The 22,230-nt window shown below is 38.5% G+C and overlaps 1 protein-coding gene across 1 annotated transcript in view; it reads right to left on the reverse strand.

The window, feature by feature from the left end:
• The window catches only part of LOC106068325 (uncharacterized), a 37,756-nt gene extending 15,854 nt beyond the window's left edge, over positions 1-21,902 (reverse strand). The window contains exons 1-13 of the mRNA XM_056016718.1: positions 21,850-21,902; positions 20,518-20,618; positions 18,942-19,045; positions 15,395-15,553; positions 13,646-13,792; positions 12,251-12,312; positions 11,414-11,518; positions 8,510-8,688; positions 7,542-7,696; positions 5,987-6,118; positions 3,991-4,171; positions 2,392-2,476; positions 1,154-1,204 (exon numbers count right to left, since the gene is read on the reverse strand). Coding sequence (XP_055872693.1) covers positions 1,154-1,204; positions 2,392-2,476; positions 3,991-4,171; positions 5,987-6,118; positions 7,542-7,696; positions 8,510-8,688; positions 11,414-11,518; positions 12,251-12,312; positions 13,646-13,792; positions 15,395-15,553; positions 18,942-19,045; positions 20,518-20,604 — 1,447 coding nt within the window. The 5' untranslated portion in view covers positions 20,605-20,618; positions 21,850-21,902. The remainder of the gene's footprint in view (positions 1-1,153; positions 1,205-2,391; positions 2,477-3,990; positions 4,172-5,986; positions 6,119-7,541; positions 7,697-8,509; positions 8,689-11,413; positions 11,519-12,250; positions 12,313-13,645; positions 13,793-15,394; positions 15,554-18,941; positions 19,046-20,517; positions 20,619-21,849) is intronic.
• Between the last annotated feature and the right edge of the window lie 328 nt (positions 21,903-22,230).

The raw sequence follows: 22,230 nt of genomic DNA on the forward strand, positions 1-22,230 counted from the left end.
CCAACAGACAGACGGAATGCGTTAAAATAAGATTTCGTAAAAAAATAATTGCTTCCTAGCTGTATACTTCCGCACCATTCCCTGTTATCACCCAGACAGACCAACAGACAGACGGAATACGTTAAAATAAGATTTCGTAAAAAAATAATTGCTTCCTAGCTGTATACTTCCGCACCATTCCCTGTTATCACCCAGACAGACCAACAGACAGACGGAATGCGTTAAAATAAGATTTCGTAAAGAAATAATTGCTTCCTAGCTGTATACTTCCGCACCATTCCCTGTTATCACCCAGACAGACCAACAGACAGACGGAATGCGTTAAAATAAGATTTCGTAAAAAAATAATTGCTTCCTAGCTGTATACTTCCGCACCATTCCCTGTTATCACCCAGACAGACCAACAGACAGACGGAATACGTTAAAATAAGATTTCGTAAAAAAATAATTGCTTCCTAGCTGTATACTTCCGCACCATTCCCTGTTATCACCCAGACAGACCAACAGACAGACGGAATGCGTTAAAATAAGATTTCGTAAAAAAATAATTGCTTCCTAGCTGTATACTTCCGCACCATTCCCTGTTATCACCCAGACAGACCAACAGAAAGACGGAATGCGTTAAAATAAGATTTCGTAAAAAAATAATTGCTTCCTAGTTGTATACTTCCGCACCATTCCCTGTTATCACCCAGACAGACCAACAGACAGACGGAATGCGTTAAAATAAGATTTCGTAAAAAAATAATTGCTTCCTAGCTGTATACTTCCGCACCATTCCCTGTTATCACCCAGACAGACCAACAGACAGACGGAATGCGTTAAAATAAGATTTCGTAAAAAATAATTGCTTCCTAGCTGTATACTTCCACACCATTCCCTGTTACCACCCAGACAGACCAACAGACAGACGGAATGCGTTAAAATAAGATTTCGTAAAAAATAATTGCTTCCTAGCTGTATACTTCCACACCATTCCCTGTTACCTCGTCCCCCTCCCCTCCCCCCGCATTTTCACAACTTTGTAGCCTGCACTGAAAAATAAAGACGGCCTGTGATGGTATAGATCAGGAGACAATAACCAATCGAGTACTCCGAGTTCCTGGAACAATTATGATTACTGTACATGACATTCAAGAATATCTTACCTTACCTCTTTCTAATTTAATTAAATCCTCGTCTACGAAACCGTCTATGTCATTATCTGTAAATACCAGAATTTTAATTCAAGTAATATATACATACATTTTTAATACACCAATTGTAAAATTTTAAAGAATGTATTAATAAAATGTAGATGTATCTGATTTAGCTGCAACAGATTATAAAAGAAAATCAAGAATATTATCATGAATTTAATAATAAATCTTTTTATAACAGTCAGTTCATGATTCATATTGTAATCTCATATGGAGTTAGTTTTTGAATTCTATTGTAATCATATCATGAGCCAATTCATAATTCATGTTGTAAACTTAAGTTCATGATTCATATCGTAATCTTATCAAGCTCAGTTTATGATTCATTTCATTATCTTTTCATGGGCCAGTTCATGATTCATATTGTAATCTTATCAAGCTCAGTTTATGATTCATTTCATTATCTTATCATGGGCCAGTTCATGATTCATATCGTAATCTTATCAAGCTCAGTTTATGATTCATTTCATTATCTTATCATGGGCCAGTTCATGATTCATATCGTAATCTTATCAAGCTCAGTTTATGATTCATTTCATTATCTTATCATGGGCCAGTTCATGATTCATATCGTAATCTTATCAAGCTCAGTTTATGATTCATTTCATTATCTTATCATGAGCCAGTTTATGATTCATATCGTGTTCTAATCATTGGCTAATCCAGATAGAAATCCAAGTCAAATAATTATTTAAATTAAAAATTAAATTATTAAACAATTTTTTAATAAAACCATGCACAAAAAGAATCAAATCATGAATCAAAGTATGAATTAGACCATGCATGACTGACATTGCTCATATTGTTATAAAACTGAGAGTAGTTTAAAAAACAAGCAGACTCACTAACTCAGTGAATTACTGACTCAATGACTAACTGTCTTACTGACTCTCTGACTCACTACTGAATCACTGACTTATTGACTTACTGACTCAATGAGTTACTGACTTGCTGACTTACTGTCTCACTGATGTACTTACATAATGACTCACTGACTTACTGACTCCCTGACACAGACACACTAACTTAATAATGCCAACTGATTCACTGACAAACTGACTCACTTAATTAACTGATTCAATTACTTTCTGACTCACTACTGACTAACTGATTTACTGATTCACAGACCCACAGTCTCACTGACTTACTGTCTCACTGAATAACTGACTCACTGATTGACTGACTCACCCACCTCGACCATCTTTCACCTCCTCATCAATGATGCCATCACAATCGTTGTCGTATAGATCCCCGTGCTTGGGTGCACTTCTGAGACACTGAGTTCAAGAGAAAAGACACAATTTTTTTTTTAGTTTTCTTTTATCCCGAATTGTTCCCCTTCTTCTAGCCAGAAATGTCTAACAAATATATCGACAACCAAGTTAACAACTGAAAATTGTTTCCTACATACGTCCGCTCTCTAATGAGCTCCAGTAGGCACATACATAATCCACATACTCTCTCTAGGACCCATTAGAAATTTTGTCATATAGAGTTGTGCAAATGCACTTGGAAACCCTAAGGCCAGCAAAAGTAAAGAAAGGCTCCCTACCACCGGCCTGGATGAACAGCGCACACCTCACAGACACCGTTCTGTCTGATGGGGGTGGGGGGTGAGACTCGGGGTTAAACTCGATGTTTAGGTTTGCGTTCACTTCCGGTGGACGCGGACATTCCGGACTCGCGGACCAGAGACGTGACCGAAGGCTGCAAAACCGGTGCCTCCGTCATTTTCCTTTAATCTACCAGGCTAACCGTGCGGGACATTTACATTTATGTAACGGCCCCTTGAGGGACGGCGCCTTGATGCGGCGCCTTCGACACGGAGGTCACGCTTGATGTTGACAGATCGCTGTGGGGATTCCTTTACCTCCCCGCACAGTGCAATGAGGTTGTTGCTACCCTAGTCGTCCCCTCCCACGACCGTTCCCAACCAGGCGCCAAGTTGAGGCAGGGAAGCGAGCCCAGGTCTCTAGGACCCCAGAGGTTTTTCTCGTGCCTTTCGGTATATTCACTTTAATGATCAAATGTCAACCAAAGTAGACTGTGGTAGTTTCAGACGAAATAAAAATATGCGGGTAAATGTTATTTACGTTATACAGTAGAACCGATTCACTCCAAGCGATAGGGACTAAGAAGTGTCCTCAAACTATCAGAATAACACTGTACTTATTTACATTTAGAGCAGTGCTTCCCAAACTGTGTTCCGCGGAACCCTAATGTTCCGCAAGGTCTGAATAGGTGTCCCATGAACTTAGGGCCGCACTTAGGCCACTTCAACCTATGAGGTCGCACTGGGCCCGCACTTTCATTGTCCCCGCGCTAATTAATAAGTGTAAATTATTAAATTAAAACATTATAATTTATATATAATAACAGGGTTTCTTCGGCTTCCTGATTTTCCAGACACTCCTGAAAATCTCCTGAAATTAAACATTTCCAGAATAATAGACAAAGTTATCATTTTGAAGTGCCATTGTCAGCGTTCATGTTAATAAAAAAATTATTGTAAAGATGAATGTCTTTTTTTAATACAAAATCTTTATTTTGACATTATGCTTATCCTTACCCAGACTGGGCCCCGCGCAATCCGTTTCGCATTGGGGCCTGCAATTGTTAGGGCCGGCCATGCAGGAACTATTGGAATAATTAACTAGTAGGCCACCACGTGAATTAATTAATCTCTTTGAAAAAAAAAAAAAACATGTTCCGCTAAATACCCAGAATGTGACAAATGTACCGTTACGGCAACAGTTTGAGAAACGCTGATTTAGAGGAAACTAAAGATCACCTCCTGTATGTTTGACGAGATGTATCCTGCCGGTATGTTGAAGGCTGAGCGATGACCTCGGCCGTAGAGATAGCACCCGAATCTGACCACCCCAACATCGTACACACTGTAGTCTTCTGCATGAAGCTGGAGAATGAGGACCAGCCATTTGTCTGCGTCTCTGACAGAACTGTTTGACACCCTGCCCATAGAGATGACAGCAAAATTGGGCATAATCATTTACTATTTGATGAATATATCCTGCATTTATATAGAATATGATAAAAGTGTTTATTAGTGTACGCTTTATTTATAATGGAAGCAGCCGTGACTGAGTGGTAAAGCGCTTGGCATCCGAAACGAAGGGTCACGGGTTCAAATCCTGGTTAAGACTGAAATTTTAAAATCTTTAGTGCGCCTCTGAGTACCTGACATTATTTGTTGAAAAGTAAAGGTGGTTGGTCGTTGTGCTAGCCACATGTCTTCCTCATTAACCTTGGCCGAGCAGTAAAGCGCTTTAGCTTCTGAACCGGGGGTCCTAGGTTCAAATCCTGGTGAAGACAGGGATCTTTGGGCGCCTCTGAACCCACCCAGCTCTAATGGGTACCTGACATTAGTTAGGGAAAAGTAAAGGCGGTTGGTCGTTGTGCTGGCCACATGTCTTCCTCATTAACCCTGGGCATCATATACAGATAAACTTTACATCATCTGCCTTATAGATCCCAAGGTCTCAAAGGGGTACTTATTTATGATGGTTATTTATTAAATGTGGGAGGCGCGGCGGCCGAGCAGTAAAGCGCTTTAGCTTCTGAACCGTGGGTCCTGGGTTCGAATCCTGGTGAAGACCGGGATCTTTGGGCGCCTCTGAACCCACCCAGCTCTAATGGGTACCTGACATTAGTTAGGGAAAAGTAATGGCGGATGGTCGTTGTGCTGGCCACATGACACCCTCATATCCTGCTCATTGCTCACATTTTGATTGTAAATTTGATTCTGCGGTAGGGAAAGAAACAGCTTATGAGTACTTTGCAGTGCACCAGATAGGCCAAAAAGCTAAGCACTTATGGATCGGCCCTTCATACTGTTGTAACTCTAAGGCAAGCACTCCACCAAAGGGAGGAGGTAATAATAAACGATGTATGCGCGGTGGCTGAGCGGTAAAGCGCATGACTTCCGAACCGAGGTCCGGGGTTCGAATCCCGTGAAGACTGGGACTTTCAATTTCGGAATCTCCGGGCGCCTCTGAGTCCACCCAGCTCTAAAGAGTACCTGACATTACTTGGGGAAAAGTAAAGGCGGTTGGTCGTTGTGCTGGCCACATGACACCCTCGTTAACAATAGGCCACAGAATCAGATGACGTTATCTGCCCTATAGGCCACAAGGTCTGAAAAAGGGGGGGGGGACTTAACTTGTTACAGCTATCAACAAAACGTTAGACTTGGACTTCCGCTATCAAGCCACAGGCAGTAATGTCTTAACTCTTTCTCTCCTAATTGACGATGCCAACGTTGATTTGACCCCATTAAACTAAATTGATTTATTTTATTTATAAACTTTAATTTGTATTGATTAAAACAAAAATGCTTTCCCCTATAATTTGATACTAAATACGACATTTTCTAATCACAAATAACAAATTAATTGAAGCTTAATCATATCAGGATAGTGAAATACAAAAGAGCAAAATTAATAATTCTATCAGAACGAGGAGAATAATTACGGAGAGAAAGAGTTAATTTCTACAAGTCCTACTTAACACTGGAACAGACCACCGACACACTACCCAGTGTCGCTCCTGGTATCACGCAGGACAGCACTTAGCCCCCAGACAGTTCAGACTCCCATAACTTCAGCCGGATCTACAAAAGTCCTTCTTTCTAGTATCCACATGCCCTCTACTACTTGTCTTGGGTGGCGCTCTGACGCGCACCACCATTGTGGCGCTGGAGCGGAGTTACAACAATATTATGACAATATCCAATAGTAAAACTTTATTTTTATCTTCAATGTACTTACAGTGAGTATGAAGCAGTACTTGGTAATATCAATATTGCTTCATTGAGTTTCAGAAACTTCAGTCTTTTCTGCAGAATGACTAATGCGGCGAAATAATCCATCGACAAGACTTTGTGATCAGTCCGTGGTACCCTGGTCAATAATTACAGAGACCAAAAGAACAATGAGTGTACTAAATAAAGCCATGATGTTTCACCAGTGGCGTAGCTAGGAGTTTGCCATCATTTGAGAGCTTAGGATGGTGGGTGGGTGGGGGGGGGGGCTTGTCCTCTTTGGGGACCCCTGCCGTTAGCAATATTTAATAATTACTGTAAAAAAAAAAAATTTCGAGCACCAGGGAACCCACCTCAATTAAGGCCCCGGGGAGATTTTCAAATTCTCCCCTCCCCCACATCACCATAGCTACACCACTGTGTTCCACAATACTTGCCTGCATTTTATCAGGACACGATTATTATGGTATACAGATTGTTTGTACCAACATACTGTAGACATCCTTATTCAGAAGTTGGTATTCCTATCTTATAGAATACAGACGTTTCTTTACACAAGATAGTCATGTGCTACGCGTATCCGTGTGTCAGTCTAGTCATCAATATTAAAGAATTACCTTAAGCTTTACTTAAGTAGTAAGTGGTTGGTTTTCCTGGCCGATTTAGGTAACGAGTTCCATAGTCTAATGACACTAGGCGAGAAAGAGCACTTGTACGAATTTGTCCTAGTATATGGAGTAAAATATGGACTTCTATTCCTGCATGTTATCAAATGGGCATGACCGCATAACGGAAAAAAAAAATTTTTTTTTGCGTAAAATTCTAAAACCTTTCAGTATAACCGTCTTTTTGTCAATGTGATTTACCTTTACCCATCCGTTGGTCTGTTGGACCGTTGGGGTACCATGCAAGATTTTTCGAACGTCTTTCTCCATCCCTCTCTGTCTCTCAATGGCAGGCCCGTCCATTTTTTATGTTGTTTTCCCATCTCTTTCTCTGTCTGCCTCTTCTTCTTTTTCCTGGTACTGTTCCCTGAAGGAATGTACTTGCGAGCCCGAAGACGGTGTAATATGGCCATAGATTTTTAGCTTGCGTTTTTTTTTACGATAGATAGCAGGTCATCATGGGAGGTCCAATCGCTGCAGTAACCCTGTCTCTAATCTTTTGGTTTGTGATGCGGTCTTTAAATGTGATACCTAGGATCCATCTGTAATAGCGACCAAGACTCACAAGCATATCAGAATGTGACCATGACCTAATTATTGTAAAGTGACTAAATTACTCGTCAGTAAATTGATCCTGCAAATCTAACGAGGAGGATCCAAGCCATGGAAATGAGTTCCATAGGAGCATCCTAGGCATCACTTCTCAAGACCGCATCACAAATGAGGAAATTCGATACAGCATCGCAATGGCAATAGGGCTGCACAGACCTGTGACGAGGCAGCGAGTTCTTGGTCTAAACTGCCCACAGGTTGTGACGTTGCAGGGCCTGTTTTCAGGCCTTCTATAACAAGTTATCTCATGTTTACTTTGACGACTCTCTTACTGGCAGGCCTTACCTCCATGCGTAGACGTCATAGAACAGTTCAATGGGCACTACCATGCAGAGGGTCACAGTCATATTCATCTCACATTCGGTGCACATCGACTCCATCATGTACACCAGCTGAATAGCTCTGTTGGCGTTCACGAGAGAAATTGCCTTGTACCTGAACTAAAGGTGTGAATGCACTTAACTTTTGGATTTAAAAAGAGAACCAGTCAGGGGGCTTTCGAAACTCATTTATTTTGGGCGAAAATTCCGAAAAAAAGAAGTCCTTTAGTATGAGTGACGTTCTCACAGTCATCTTTTGTCTATTAAAATCAACAAAATTTTAAACAAGGTCACAAGGACAGTTTGTATGGAAACAGAAACTCAAAATCGGCCCCCGAAGTTGTCCACCTAGAGTTTTCACGAGGATTCGAACACGGGACTCAAGTGCTTTACCCCTCAGCCACAGCATCTCCATGTAGTCATTTAGCGTACACTTTTATTTTTTTTAATAATAATTATTAACCTTATCCATACGTTCAAATTTAATAACATGTTACATGTAGAGAAACTAAAAAAGATTTATTCTTCTTACAAAATAAGATAATTTGGCAACTCGAAAAAAAACAAATTATTGGCCTTATTTTAGTTAGGTAGTGAGCTAGCTAGAAATGACTTCAAAGGCTCGGAGTAATTGGACCAGACATTTTCCTCGCAAAATAAAAATTAATATCTCCAATGTTATTTGTTATACAAACTAAATCTCGATCTAGCTAGATCTACACCTAGTTCTAGATCTTGAAACCTAACCTAACCCTAGCCCTGCCTAAGTTGGACTTACATATATAGCTGTTTGCCTACGTTGGACTTACATATATAGATGTATGCCTACGTTGAACTTACATATATAGATGTTTGCCTACGTTGGACTTACATATATAGATGTATGCCTACGTTGGACTTACATATATAGATGTATGCCTACGTTGGACTTACATATATAGCTGTATCGGAATGGTCAACCCTTTGGCGCACTTTAACATTTTCGAATGAAGTATACCAAATGGTCGTCCTGTCATACAGTGTCACCGCTTGAAGTCGAACGTCACTGTGTACTGGGTTCAAAGCCACGGGGATGAAACAATAACCGTAAGTCTGTGCTGGCATTAGCATTTCTAAAAAAAAGTAATAATATACATTTTTACAAAGCTTATATACTCATTTTCTTTGGACACATTGGCATCATGGGAAATGAAAAGGCTGATAAACTATCATATGAAACAACCAGATAGACCTGTTGACTACCTCACCCTAAGGTGAATGCTAGTCAACAATCACAAAGAGGAGTGGCTCAACCAATGGGCATCAGGAAACACAGACAGAGCTATGTACAAAGAAATGACCATGCCTAACAAACTGGACAGTATTAACTTCCTCCCCCTCAAAGGTCAATCTACAATCTTCAAACTAAGAACAAGGACACACGTCTATGCTAAATTACCACCTTAACGAAATAAATTCCACACAACTCCCCCTATGAAGACACTGCACCCACCCTTATGATACCGAAAACCATATCCTCATTGATTGCCTCTTCCTAATCCACCCTACTACCACTACAGCCCAACATGACCAACACCCTGTACGGCAGTGCTGAACAACTGAAGAGAACAGCACACTATTTTTCCTTGGCACAGTCTGCAAAAGCTCACAGCTCAGCAGCAATAAAGCTGGCTAGAAGGAGAAGAATATTAGCTCATTCCGTCAGTCTGGGTGGGATCTCTTACACTTTTCACGTTATTTCTCCCACTTCCCATTCCCGGATCAAGTTGAAACGTTGCACAATTATTCATTGTCGATGACATCACATGAATCAATTTTTTTTTTCAAAATTAATTAACCAATTAGTTAATCAATTTGTTTTATTTGATTAATTGTACTTTATAGAGAAATGTACTATGGTAAAGGGAGATAGGTCAGATGATTTAATGGTAATTTGTTTCTGTGGCCCACGGTTAAGGAGGGTGTCATGTGGCCAGCACAACGACCAAAAGCCTTTACTTTTTGACAACGAATGTCAAGTACCCGGTTGGTCTGGGTGAACGCCCTAAAAATCCCGAAAATAAAAATCCCAGTCTTTACCAGGATTCGAACCCGGACACCTCGGTTCTCAAGCTAAGCGCTTTACTACTTACATCCTAATGCTTTTAACTTGGGTAACTTGGATTGAAATTACAATTAATATTTGTTATCTCCTCGATACATGAATTGACAAGCCATTCCCCCCTTCCCTTTGTTAAAAAGTCGATCCCCCTTGAGACTTGCACTCCACCAGTTAGAGTGTCATATCACGGCAACGGATATGTTGTAGGATGGGCTGATGGTGACGAAAGGATATAAGATTAATATTGTTTCCTCCTTCGACAACCCCTTTTAGGACTGCCTCTAACTCCAGGGTTTAAGAAATGTTGAACTGTCCTGTTGGTTGACACACAAAAAAAAAAAAAAAAAAAATTTTGCAAGAACTTTCATATGAGTAAAGAATAACTGTCTGGACGTGACGTGTGCTCTTTGTAATGTTGTCAAGAAGACGTTTGAGCTAAGACGTCGTGACCTTTATGTCTGAAGGAATGTCTGAGAAGTTAAAGATTAATGACGAGTGCAGTATGTCCCATGGCTAAGCAGGCCCAGCTGTGACCTACATATTTTGCCACCTCCAACGCAGGCATAACCATTGTCGCCGGAGTTCGATTTAGACTTTTTTTTTTCGCCGTCTACGCCTGTCCTCGGCAGCGGATTTTCTTTTGCTCTCATATGTGAATCCCGCGGTCTTTGTGAGTGACCTCCAGCTGTCTCGTTCCGAAGCCGCCAGCAACCAGGTGCTCTCTTTTATATATCTTCTAATCTAAAGCAAATTGGCACCTATGCTGGTCTTTCAAGAATTTCCCTGGGGCAACTCTGTTACACAATTTTTTGCGAATTTACTGTAAAAAAGAACGACATTGCATTTGTAAAGACTTTTCTTACAAGTCTTCCTTTCAGCTTGTAAACTCTCTATGGCTTATGTATGGGTTAGTGGACACGGATCTCAAAAAGCGGTTCAAACTATGTTTCCTATAATATTGACAGTTGATGAATAAATTTGGGGGTGGGGGGGGGTACTATTTAACTGATCACGCTGTGAAAAACTCTGTTTTGACAGCTATGATTTTTCTGAAGGTCTAAATAGTCAATATCGTACTTCATCACTAATTGGGAGCGCGGTAGCTGAGTGGTTAAGCGCTTTGCTTCCAAATCTGGGATCCTGGGTTTGAATCTCTTTGAAGACTTGGATTACGAATTTAAGGAATTTTAGGGCGCCCCTGCGTCCACACAGCTCTAACTTAAGCTGGGGAAATTAAAGGCGGTTGGTCGTCAAGCTGGCCACATGACACCCTGCTCGTTAACCGTGGGACACAGTAACAGATGACCTTAACATCATCTGCCCTAGGCATCGCAAGGTCTGAATGACGAACTATATTCTTGATTTAAAATTTCAATAAATGATAGACGTGCAGAACTTCAGAAACCTTTTGCGCACCGTCTAGTAAGTATGTTTCAATAGGTCTATCCTTGGAGTTTAGATACTTCGAATATTTGCTTATTATTTTTCATGGGGGGTGGGGAGATCGGGCTTGGGTAAAAAATGTTCAATTCATTAGTTATTTAAGAAGAAAAGAATCGCTCTTGGGTTAAAGTTATCAGCTTTATAAAGGAGGGATATCTTCGTATGAAATACAGACGTTGCTTCAAAAAAAAAAAAAAAAATGAAGATGATTACGTCCTACGCGTGTTCCTGACAGGAGCGCGTAACTGTCTCTAGATACTCTTTATATTTTAAGTGACTTATTTTCTTCTTACCGAGAGCAAGCTGTGAGTAATTCCCTTGGTTCGCACAGTCGTTGTAACTTACGTAGCACGTGCCAACGATCACACCGATCGGTAGATAACTTTTGACCACTGTCCCTGTGGTTGAGAAATGTTATATTTTCGTTTTATTCTTATATATGCAGTATCTTATCTTATAAAATACAGACGTTACTTCACAATAACGTCCTACGCGTCATCCATGTTAACCAATGACTTTAAATTCTGTCAAGTCACTGGGGTTTTTTTGGCTGGCTCAGGCAATCCCATTCCATGCTCTAATAGCACTAGGGAAGAATAAGCATTTGTACACAATTGTCCTAGCATATGGAACGAGGAATGTACCTTTATCTTTGTGTCTTCCTGAGTATTTTATTGCGTTTTGTTCTGTATTTGAAGATTATGGTTCAGTGTTTCATGCATAATTCGTACTTTACTTTTAAGTCTTCTATCCTTAATCTATTATATTTTTTCGTGTATTTTCTAGAGGTAGACATAAAGCGTCATTTGTACGAAGCCAAAGTGATCCACATCCATTTATCTGTTTGAGCCAAATATACGAAAAAGGATTGAAAGGGGACATACATATGTATTTTTTTTTTATATTTCGCGTCCTCACAAACAATTAGCTAATCGATTAATTTATCAATTGTGTTCTATACATAAAAATGGAAACTTAATCCTGCAGTACTGAGATATATTGCAGTGATTTCTTTTTTGCGTTTTTTTTTCCTTCTTTAAACTTTGTTTTAAAATGGAGTTTATATTTATTTTGCTTGTTTAGTTAAATAAATTTAACACTATACTTTGTAGGTATAAAGCGATACTTACCAGATAATGACATAACCTTTCTACTTATATTTCCACAAGCTGATATTGTAAAAGTTTGCCAGCTGAAATACATCAAACAATGTGTGCATATCAATCACATGATTAGACGTCTATAAGTCGTCAGAAGCCGTATGTATGTCTGATAAAAAGTTTATACAAGTACAATTTCTTTTCCTTGTTCTATAGCAAACAAAATAATTAAATACAAGTAGATCTAATTAATTTAAAAATTTCTTAAGTTGTTTTGTATCGATTCTTGTTTTGTCAGGTAAAAGAAATAATTCTGCCAAATTTCAGCTTGATCCGATATAGGGTGTGGGAGAAATAACGTGTGAAAATTTATACCAGAGTTGGTCTAGATCTCTTTTAAAATCGATTAGTGTATATAGAGGATTGTAAATCATCGGCTGGGTGATTAATGTTTATAGATCTAGGTGATTCCATTGTTACGAGAGTAAGTGTTTAGTGTTTTGCTGTAAAGTCTGTAAAGTTCTTTTTTGAAAGGTAAAAATCAAGCTACTTGCATTAACGGTACTTTTTTATCACTCAAAGTGACCCATTCGGTGACCGCACCGGCCCTTTTGGGAACCGGCTCACCGGGCATTTGCCCGGATGCCCATATAGCCTGTCCGACCCAGCTAGTACTAGAAATGATATTCTAGATCTAGGCTTGAATCTAGTAGATTTGTATTAATTAAAGAGATCTAGACTCATTTTTAAAATTTAAATAACAATGATATCAATGAGCCAACACCACCATTTCACATAGGCATGGTTTGTATCGAAAAAAAAAAAGATTTACTAGTTAATAAAGACATTGACCTTCAAAACTCCAAAGATCATGCATTTCGAGTGAGATGTAAGCCCATGTGGGATGTATGCGGACCTTCACGTGTCTAGAGTGGGGAAATAGGACAAGCAAATGAACGCAAGAATATGAACAAATTTTTTCATTTGTTGTTGTGATACCATGAAATTCATTGTTTTTTGTTGGTTGTTTGTTGTTTTTTTTTTTTGCAATATAATCTTTTTGAAAGTGAATTTTAAAAAAAAAAGGAATAAAAAAATTATAGAAAATAAAAATAATATTTAAAAAAATTAACTTAGGAGGAATGAATTTTAACATTTTATAAGTCCTTATTAAAAAACAAAAAGTATGGGAAAATGTTCAAGATTATTGTAAAATGACATTGTCATTGTTTTTTTTTTGTGGGACCTTTTGCTGCAGTCTACTCCACCATCATGCTGGAAATGTAGGATATGTGTTTTTGAAATTATTTCCTTCATAAGAATTTTTTTTTTACATAATATTCTTTGCATTATTATTAATATAAAATAATATGTTAAAAAAAATTAGTAAACGATTACAAAGACACAAAGGGGGGCAACTCTTACTGGTCTAAGGCGACACTGATACCCTTTGAGTTTGCTTTGGTGCTGTACCAGGGGTATTGCTCAAACAGTTCCGGTCTGGGCTCTTTGAATTGAAATTTGATTAAGTTGTTTTCGCTGCAGCTGACTACGTGTATCGTTGGCAGGTTACTGGAAATAACAATTACTGGAAATAACAATTACTGGAAATAAAAAGAACTGGAAATAACAATTACTGGAAATAACAATTACTGGAAATAACAATTACTGGAAATGACAATTACTGGAAATGACAATTACTGGAAATGACAATTACTGGAAATAACAAGTACTGGAAATAACAAGTACTGGAAATAACAATTACTGGAAATAACAATTACTGGAAATAACAATTACTGGAAATAACAATTACTGGAAATGACAATTACTGGAAATGACAATTACTGGAAATAACAATTACTGGAAATGACTATTACTGGAAATGACAATTACTAAACATAACAAGTACTAAAATAACAAGTACTAAAATAACAAGTACTAAAATAACAAGTACTAGAAATAACAAGTACTAGAAATAACAAGTACTAGAAATAACAAGTACCGGGGTAACAAGTACTGGAAATAACAAATACTAGACGTAACAAGTAATTGAGATAACAAGTTCTGGAAATAGCAAGTACTAAAATAACAAGTACTATAATAACAAGTACTAAAAAAAACAAGTACTAAAATAACAAGTACTAAAAAAAAACAAGTACTAAATAAAAAGTACTGGAAATAACAATTACTGGAAATGACAATTACTGAACATAACAAGTACTATAATTACAAGTACTAAAATAACAAGTACTGGAAATAACAAGTACCGGGGATAACAAGTAATGGAAATAACAAGTACTAGACGTAAAAACTACTTGAGATAACAAGTTCTGGAAATAACAAGTACTAAAATAACAAATACTAAAAAAAAAACAAGTACTACAATGACAAGTACTGGAAATAACAAGTACTAGACGTAACAAGTACTTGAGATAAAAAGTACTGGAAATATCATGTACTGGAAGTAACAAGCACTAGCACTGATGTGCTAAAGTAAGTTCTAGACATAGCAAGTACTGTTGAACTGAAATCAAGTAGGCTACTTGTATATATAAACATGTACTGGAAACAGCATGCCCGACTACTTTGGTTTGTTACAAAAATATAATGAAAGAAAAAAAAAAAAGTATTTATGCACTAAAACGTGTACTACAGGTAATAAAAATACCGAGATATTTACACATGTTCTGGAGATAGCGGTGACTGAGTGGTTTAGCGCTTGGCTTCCAAACCGACGGGTTCCGAGTTCGAGTCCTAATAGGTACCTGATGTTAGTTAGGGAAAAGTAAAGGCGTTTGGTCGTTGTGCTGACCACATGACACCCTGCCCTTGACGCTTTACGTTCACGTGGTCATAGTTTGACGTTTTATGTTTATATGGTCATAGTTTGACGTTTTATGTTTATATGGTCATAGTTTGACGTTTTATGTTTAAATGGTCATAGTTTGACGTTTTATGTTTACATGGTCATAGTCATAGAATGACGTTTTATGTTCACATGGTCATAGTTTGACGCTTTATGTTCACAACTTTATGTTAATATAATGAAGTCCAATGAGGTCACTATTTATAAACATGTAGGGACATTCCAAGTATTGTTATACATAAAATTGTACTTGAGACGCCTGAAGAGTATTGGGATATTTAAGCATTCACACAAAAAAAAAGGCTTACTCTGTGGACGCCACAAAGTATTGCAGACCCCAAGATTCCTCCGGAAGTGCCTGCATCGCGTCCAGGAAGATGTCTTTCTTGACAGTCACCATGATCATCAGACCGAAAGAGCCGTTCCCGCGGAAACTGAAGGATATATCAATACCAGTGGTATTTACACTGAAAAGAAAATGTCACTTATTTCACAGCGATTAAGTGTCTGTTTTTATATATATATAGTATAGGGGGGGGGGGCTGGACGTCCTGACAAAGGGAAGGGGGGAATAGCATGTCAATTTATGCTTCAAGGAGAAAAAAAAATTAATTTTAATTTAAATCCATTTTCTGAATTTCGTCCAAGTTAAATGGCATTAGTAGGCGCGGTGGCTTAGTGGTAAACCGCATGGCTTACGAACCGAGGAGTCTCGGGTTCGAATCCTGGTGAAGACTGTTATTTTTATTTTGGGGATTTTTATGACGTCTCTGCCAGAGCATGCTACCCTGCCTCATAGTGGCGCCCGGGTGGAAACGATTGTAGGAGGAAACGATTAGGCTAAAGGGTAGCAAAACAAGACTCCCATGAGGGGGCCTAAGGGGGTGCGAGAGCATCCTCATTGCACTGTGCGGAGTTGTAAAAAAAGCTCCCACAACCTTGTCACAACCCAGGCGCCGTTCCTCAAGGGGCCGTTACATGAATGGCGTGTCCTCCACGGTTAGCCTGGTATAGAAAAGGAAAATGGCAGTGGTCCCTGTGCACGCGGTCTCTGGCCGCGAGTCTGACACCACGCCAGACAGAACAGTGTACACTGTTTTAATTCAGGCCGTGAAAGGGAGCTCTTGTTCACTTTTGCTGGCCTAGAGTTCCAAGAGCCGAAGGCTCAACTCTACCTGACAGTTTCAAAAAGAAGAAGAAGAAAATGACGTCCCTGAGCCCACTCAGATCAAATTGTTACCTGACGTTAGTTGTCGAAAAGTTAAATCGTTTGGTCGTTGTGCTGGCAGCCTCGTAAACCATGGGCCACAGAAACAGATTACCTTTACTTCATCTGACCTACCTCCCCTTAGTATAGTACATTTTTATATAAAGCACAATTAATCAAATATAACAAATTGATTAACTGATTTTATATATATATATATATATATATTTATTTATTTATGTATTATGTATGTGTTATGGAGTTTGCGCGTGTGTGTGTGTACTGTCTGATAAAACTTCCGTTAGGATAGATGCAGATGAGGTGACACAACAGAGGCAATGTTCCCATCTTAGATTTAGTTTGTTTATGATGGCCTATCCTAAGTGAAGCAATTTGTTACGGCGCAGCTGTCTTAGCACAGCTGTTTTGACACGATGGACGTTCTGGAGCAGCCGTTTGGGAGCGGGAAGTTTTGGTGAAAAAAAATGTGTATTAATATTTTATTTCTTCATTTCAATAATTGTCTTTAAATAGAATGATTCATACCTATGCTGTCTGTCTGTCTAGTAAAAAATTTCAGATCAAGCTCGAATTTTACACAATTATTTCTTTTAGCTGACAGCACAAGAATCAATTAAAAAAAAGTTAACCAATTAGTTAATTAACTATTGTTTATTCATTTTGTTAGGTATCTCGAACAAGGGAAAGAAACTGTATTTGAAATGATGGTATAAACTGAATTAGTCTTCATTATAGGTCGCCGCTTAAAAGTAAGTTTGAAACAAACAATAGATAACTTTACAATCTTCTATTTTCATGTTTAAGTCACAAGCAGAGAAGTCTGTATGTTATTTTGAGCCATGAGTTCAAATTAAGGTCGTTACACCACCATTTTTTTTTTAAATAAATGCTTTTTAAAAACGGATTACGTTAAAATTCACTGAGATGTCCCTTTCTTTCTCCCCCCCCCCAATTTGCCCAATTGATCCAGACAAGTGATAGGATCATAGCGTATTGAGAAATCTAAAAGCATGAAATTGCGCTAAACAAAAACAAGCGGTAAAACTATTTCTAATCGCACAGATTTTGTTGGTGGTGGTGATAAAGTGTTCTTTCTTTGATTACACGACTGACCCAAGCTAATTGTGTTAACTACACTTCCGATACGCGTTTTTTTTTTGTTGGTGGTGACAAAGTGTTCTTTCTTTGATTACACGACTGACCCAAGCTAATTGTGTTAACTACACTTCCGATACGCGTTTTTTTTTTGTTGGTGGTGACAAAGTGTTCTTTCTTTGATTACACGACTGACCCAAGCTAATTGTGTTAACTACACTTCCGATACGCGTTTTTTTTTTTGTTTTGTTGAGGATTGCGAACGTCTTTCTCACTTTTATATGTGTCAGTGCTCAATTTTGGTTATGTGAAAGAGAGTGTGCCATATCATCCATTACCTTTGGGACTTAAGTTTTTTATGTAATTATTGTGATATTTTAGGCACATCGACACAATATATGTCATGTCGTGCCCATAGACCTTCAGGTGTTATATCCCCTTCGTATCTCGAGAGCTAAATGTTTTACAGTTAAGTCATTAGAAACAAGTTTCATTCACGGTATAGTAAACATTTGATAATTTAATAAGAATCTGTTGTAAATATTATATGTTTACAATTTCTTTGCCCTATCAAAACTCAAACCTTCGTATTCCACCCCTCCTCCCAGATAAAGTCCCAGTACCTTCCTGGGTCGACATTATCAAACAGCGTTTGTAAGTTGTGTGCTCTAAAATATTTCCCCCTAATATCCTGGTATCTGGGGCAATCAAGGAGGATGTGTTCCACAGTGAGGTAAGTGTGACAGACCAGTGACAATACTAACACAGTGGGGCGTAATTATTGTGAACAATTCAGAAACAATAGTAAAATCAAACATTAAAAAAGCAATCTCCCCTGAACCACTTCACTTGGCTGATATTTATTTTTTTTTACAATTCAGAAACAATGGTAAAATTAAACTCTAAAAAAGTGATCTCTCCTGAATTACTTCATTTTGCTGATAATTTTTGTTGCTGTTGTTTTTGCTGGTTATGCTACGCCCGGGTACGCTGTTCTGCCTCAACGTGGCACCCGGGTGGAAACGGTTACTTGAGGGGGTAACTAGGCTAAATGAATGGCGAAACAAAACTCCCGTGAGAGTGTCCAAGGGTACGCGAAAGTGAACCCATTGCACGGACGGAGTTGAAAGAGAGCTCTCACAACCCTGTCGATAATCCATGCGCCGTTCCTCAAGGGACCGTTACACTAATGGCGAGTTCCCCCATGGTTAGCTTGGTATAACATAGGAAAATGGCGGAGGCTCCCGGTAAACTCGGTCCTTTGGCCATGTCTAGCCCAATGCGTCCAGAGGTCAGTTATGTCGGAAATAGCAATGCTTTAAATAGGCATTGAATTGGGTCTCTTCCAAACAGAACTGTGTGTTCACACAGGTTGGTTTTTTTTTACTGTTTGACCCTAAAACAGTTTTTTTTCAAACTTAGAGCTCAGCACTTAAACGATCAAATGACCATGCTACGGAACGACTTTCCGTTGATACTATCAACAAGCGAAGTCTAGACAGGTGACTAAATTAAACAGTAATTACGTTTACTTGTGAGACTCAATGGCGACGTAGCAGCCTCGGAAACGCTGGACAGTGGTCGAGACAATGTGGTAGGTGGGCATGTTTTTCAAGTGGTGGGTGTGGGCATGGACCTGAAGAAAGAGAAGGACATAAATTTTAAGACATAAGTAAATAATCAACAACAGTCATAGTCGTAATAAAAGGCAAAAAAAACAACAACAACTGTATTTCCATATTACAAGGCCCGCAAAGACCTTCCTTCCGGGAGCAGTACCAGGAAAAAGAAGATGAGGCAGACAGAGAAAGCGTTGTTTAGACAAGGCCAAAGATTAAACGAGCTTGTAACTTAAAAGGATTTAAAACCAAAGCTAAAAATATAGAGGAATGGAAAAAGGCGGTCAACAGATCATGCGTGGTGCCCCAACGGTTCAACAGACTTAGGGCTATGTGAAGGTGAATGTAAAGTGGTATGCTTAGGATTAGAAAGAAAAAAAGCTATGTGACAGAGGCTAACAGAAAAATAATTACAAATGAAAAATGCCGATCAGGAAGTTTCTCTTCCCAGGGATCATAGTTCGGGAAAGCCCGTTACTGCTTGAAAATAGAGAAACTCCCCAAAAGCACTAAGAGAGATTAAGGCCCTACTAGTGTACTAAAGGAATGCCCCAACCCAGTTTTAAAACAGAGTCTTACTATCTTGTGTTTTATTTTAAATACCTTCTATAAAGCACAACTCACGTGTTCATATCATGCTCAGAGCGTTAAGGTCCAATCTCTTTTGAGGACCAATGGGGGGGGGGGGGATCTTGAAAAAGTTTTTTTCGTGATTCCTTTAGGTGCTCAGTAAATACAACTCTGCTTGAGTCGGGTGTCGAGCTCGATAGGTAGCCAAGCCCTTTTGATAGGTAAATGTGGGACACTTGTTTGATAGGTTAGTGCTGTCAATTTTTTTTTTTTAATGTTTACCCGAACATCGAAGGCCTATCGTTGATACTGTTCATTTACAGCTACGCCTTTTGTGCAATAGCGTTGTTACTATAACAAATGGTTACATTTATAGCTACGCCTTTGTGCAATAGCGTTGTTACTATAACAAATGGTTACATTTATAGATACGCCTTTGTGCAATAGCGATGCTACTATAACAAATGGTTACATTTGTAGCTATGACTGTGTCACTTTCACCTGTTCCCAGACTACGGACCTTCAACCAGGGCTGGCCTTTGGCAAAGGCAAACTAGGCAGCCGTCTAGGTCCTCCGATTGTTTGGGGCCTTGCAAAGAACTAAATAAAAATTAAGAGACAAAATTGCGAAACTTGGATCTGATCTCAAACATAGTAGAGCATTATGACTCTGTTTACTTGTCTAACTCTGTCTCTTGCGATTTATGAATATCAGCTATATAAAAACAAGCAGGTTTTTAATAAATTGTCTAATTTAATTTGTTCGCTGTTTCTGTTGTTTTTTTTTTTTTATTTCGACTTGGGCTTCCAATTATCTAACTCCGGCCCTGCTTCAACCACCTCAAAGCAATTTCGTCATCTATGGCAATAATTTTGTTGAAACAATTATGAGAAACAAGACATTTTGAAATGCACTGACCTCTACAATACTTGTCAACGTCGACAGGAAGCAGTGAATACTCATGTCCTTCACGCCAGGGAGAGCTACCAAGAAGGTTCTGCCCATTAACAAACCTACACCTAGAGACAAGCGTGAGCACCAGATATCTTTAGGACTGAAACTATATAATTCATTTTACATCGATATATGCAAATAACGGAAACCATTTTTAAAACAATACAAATTTTAAAATTCTGGATACTCGCTATTACTATTCAAATACAATAATCACAGACCGAGTCAGCCAGGAAAATCAACGATTTGGCAGATTTTAGTCATTGATTTACATAAATGACTAGATTGACACAGGAGTACTTATCTTATCTCTTAAAGTAACGTATGTAATTTTTGAGATAATTTAATCTTGACATAGGTAAAGTAAAACAAAAACATAAACCATTAAAATAGTATAAAAGAACAAAAAACACTTAGATAAAGTCATTCTTTCTTATTCCGTATGTTAGAAACAAAATTCATACCTAGTGCAATTTCTTTCTGCCTTTCGAGCTACCTACTTTTTTTAAACTGCTGCTTAAAAAACTAGACTATGGCTCCTTCTGTCTTGGAAGACAATGGATGCGCCCAGATGAGTCACTGGATTTGGTTTTGTCTCGAGACGGGGCAGAATTTGTTGTGGCTAATTAGGCCCATTCTGGATTGGCAGAGTTTGACCCTATTTGTGCATGTGTATGTATTTGTTTTAGGGCTAGCTATATTCTTTTTCATTCCCTTCGCTTCGTTTCTTTTGCTCTCGGCAAGGATCATACCAGAACGCACAATCCATCTTCATAATGTCCGGTCTTGGGTTATTTCCTCCCACAAGCTCAGCCAAATAAGATATCTTAAGGGATTCTACCATCTGGCATGCGGGTGACATGTTTAAGATATGGTAGTTTTCTCTGTGCCTGGACATCATAGATGCATATTGACCAATTTGAAAACGTCCTGGTTGAAGACATGATCATTCCAGGGGATGCACAATACGCGTCGCAGACAGCGTAAATGGCAAAACTCTCCAAGCGCGTCTGGGAAAATACCAAATTGACCACAGCAACCGAAATCATAGTCTACAATGTCTGTGTAGTGAGCACTCTTCTTTATGGTAGTTAGCATGAATATAAGGAACTGATATTTTAAAAATACTAATTAATATAAATATTATTTTCTGTTTAATAAACAGATAATCTAAATCTTAGCAAATGAAATCTTGCCATAGAAGAGAATTAAAGTCTATACACAAAACATATATATCTTAACAGATCTTAACTCATTTTGTTACAGGCCTAATTAAATTAACTAGAAAATAAATACCTGTTGCAAAAGGGCAGTAGAATATCACGGCCAGCGTGAGAGTAGGCCAACTAATGATCTGAAATGGTCAGGTCAATTCAAAAGTTATGATTCATATTTCGATAATGCAAAATTTATATTCAATTTTTTTTTTTAGCGAATGGAAAGAACCGCTTTTTTTTTAAATGTCATAGTTTTTTAAGGAGAGAAGGGGGAACATAGCTTAGTGTGGTCAACCTATCCATTATAATGTATCAATATTTTAAAAATTACCATACATATAGATCTCGGTGAAAACTGGGAATCCTAATTTCTGGAATTTTAAGCGCCCCTGTAACTTTAATGGGCACCTGGTATTAGTTAGGGAAGCAAAGCGGCTAGATTTGCTGGCCACATGACACC

Source organism: Biomphalaria glabrata, chromosome 18, assembly GCF_947242115.1.
Source record: "Biomphalaria glabrata chromosome 18, xgBioGlab47.1, whole genome shotgun sequence".
Taxonomy (NCBI): domain Eukaryota; kingdom Metazoa; phylum Mollusca; class Gastropoda; family Planorbidae; genus Biomphalaria; species Biomphalaria glabrata.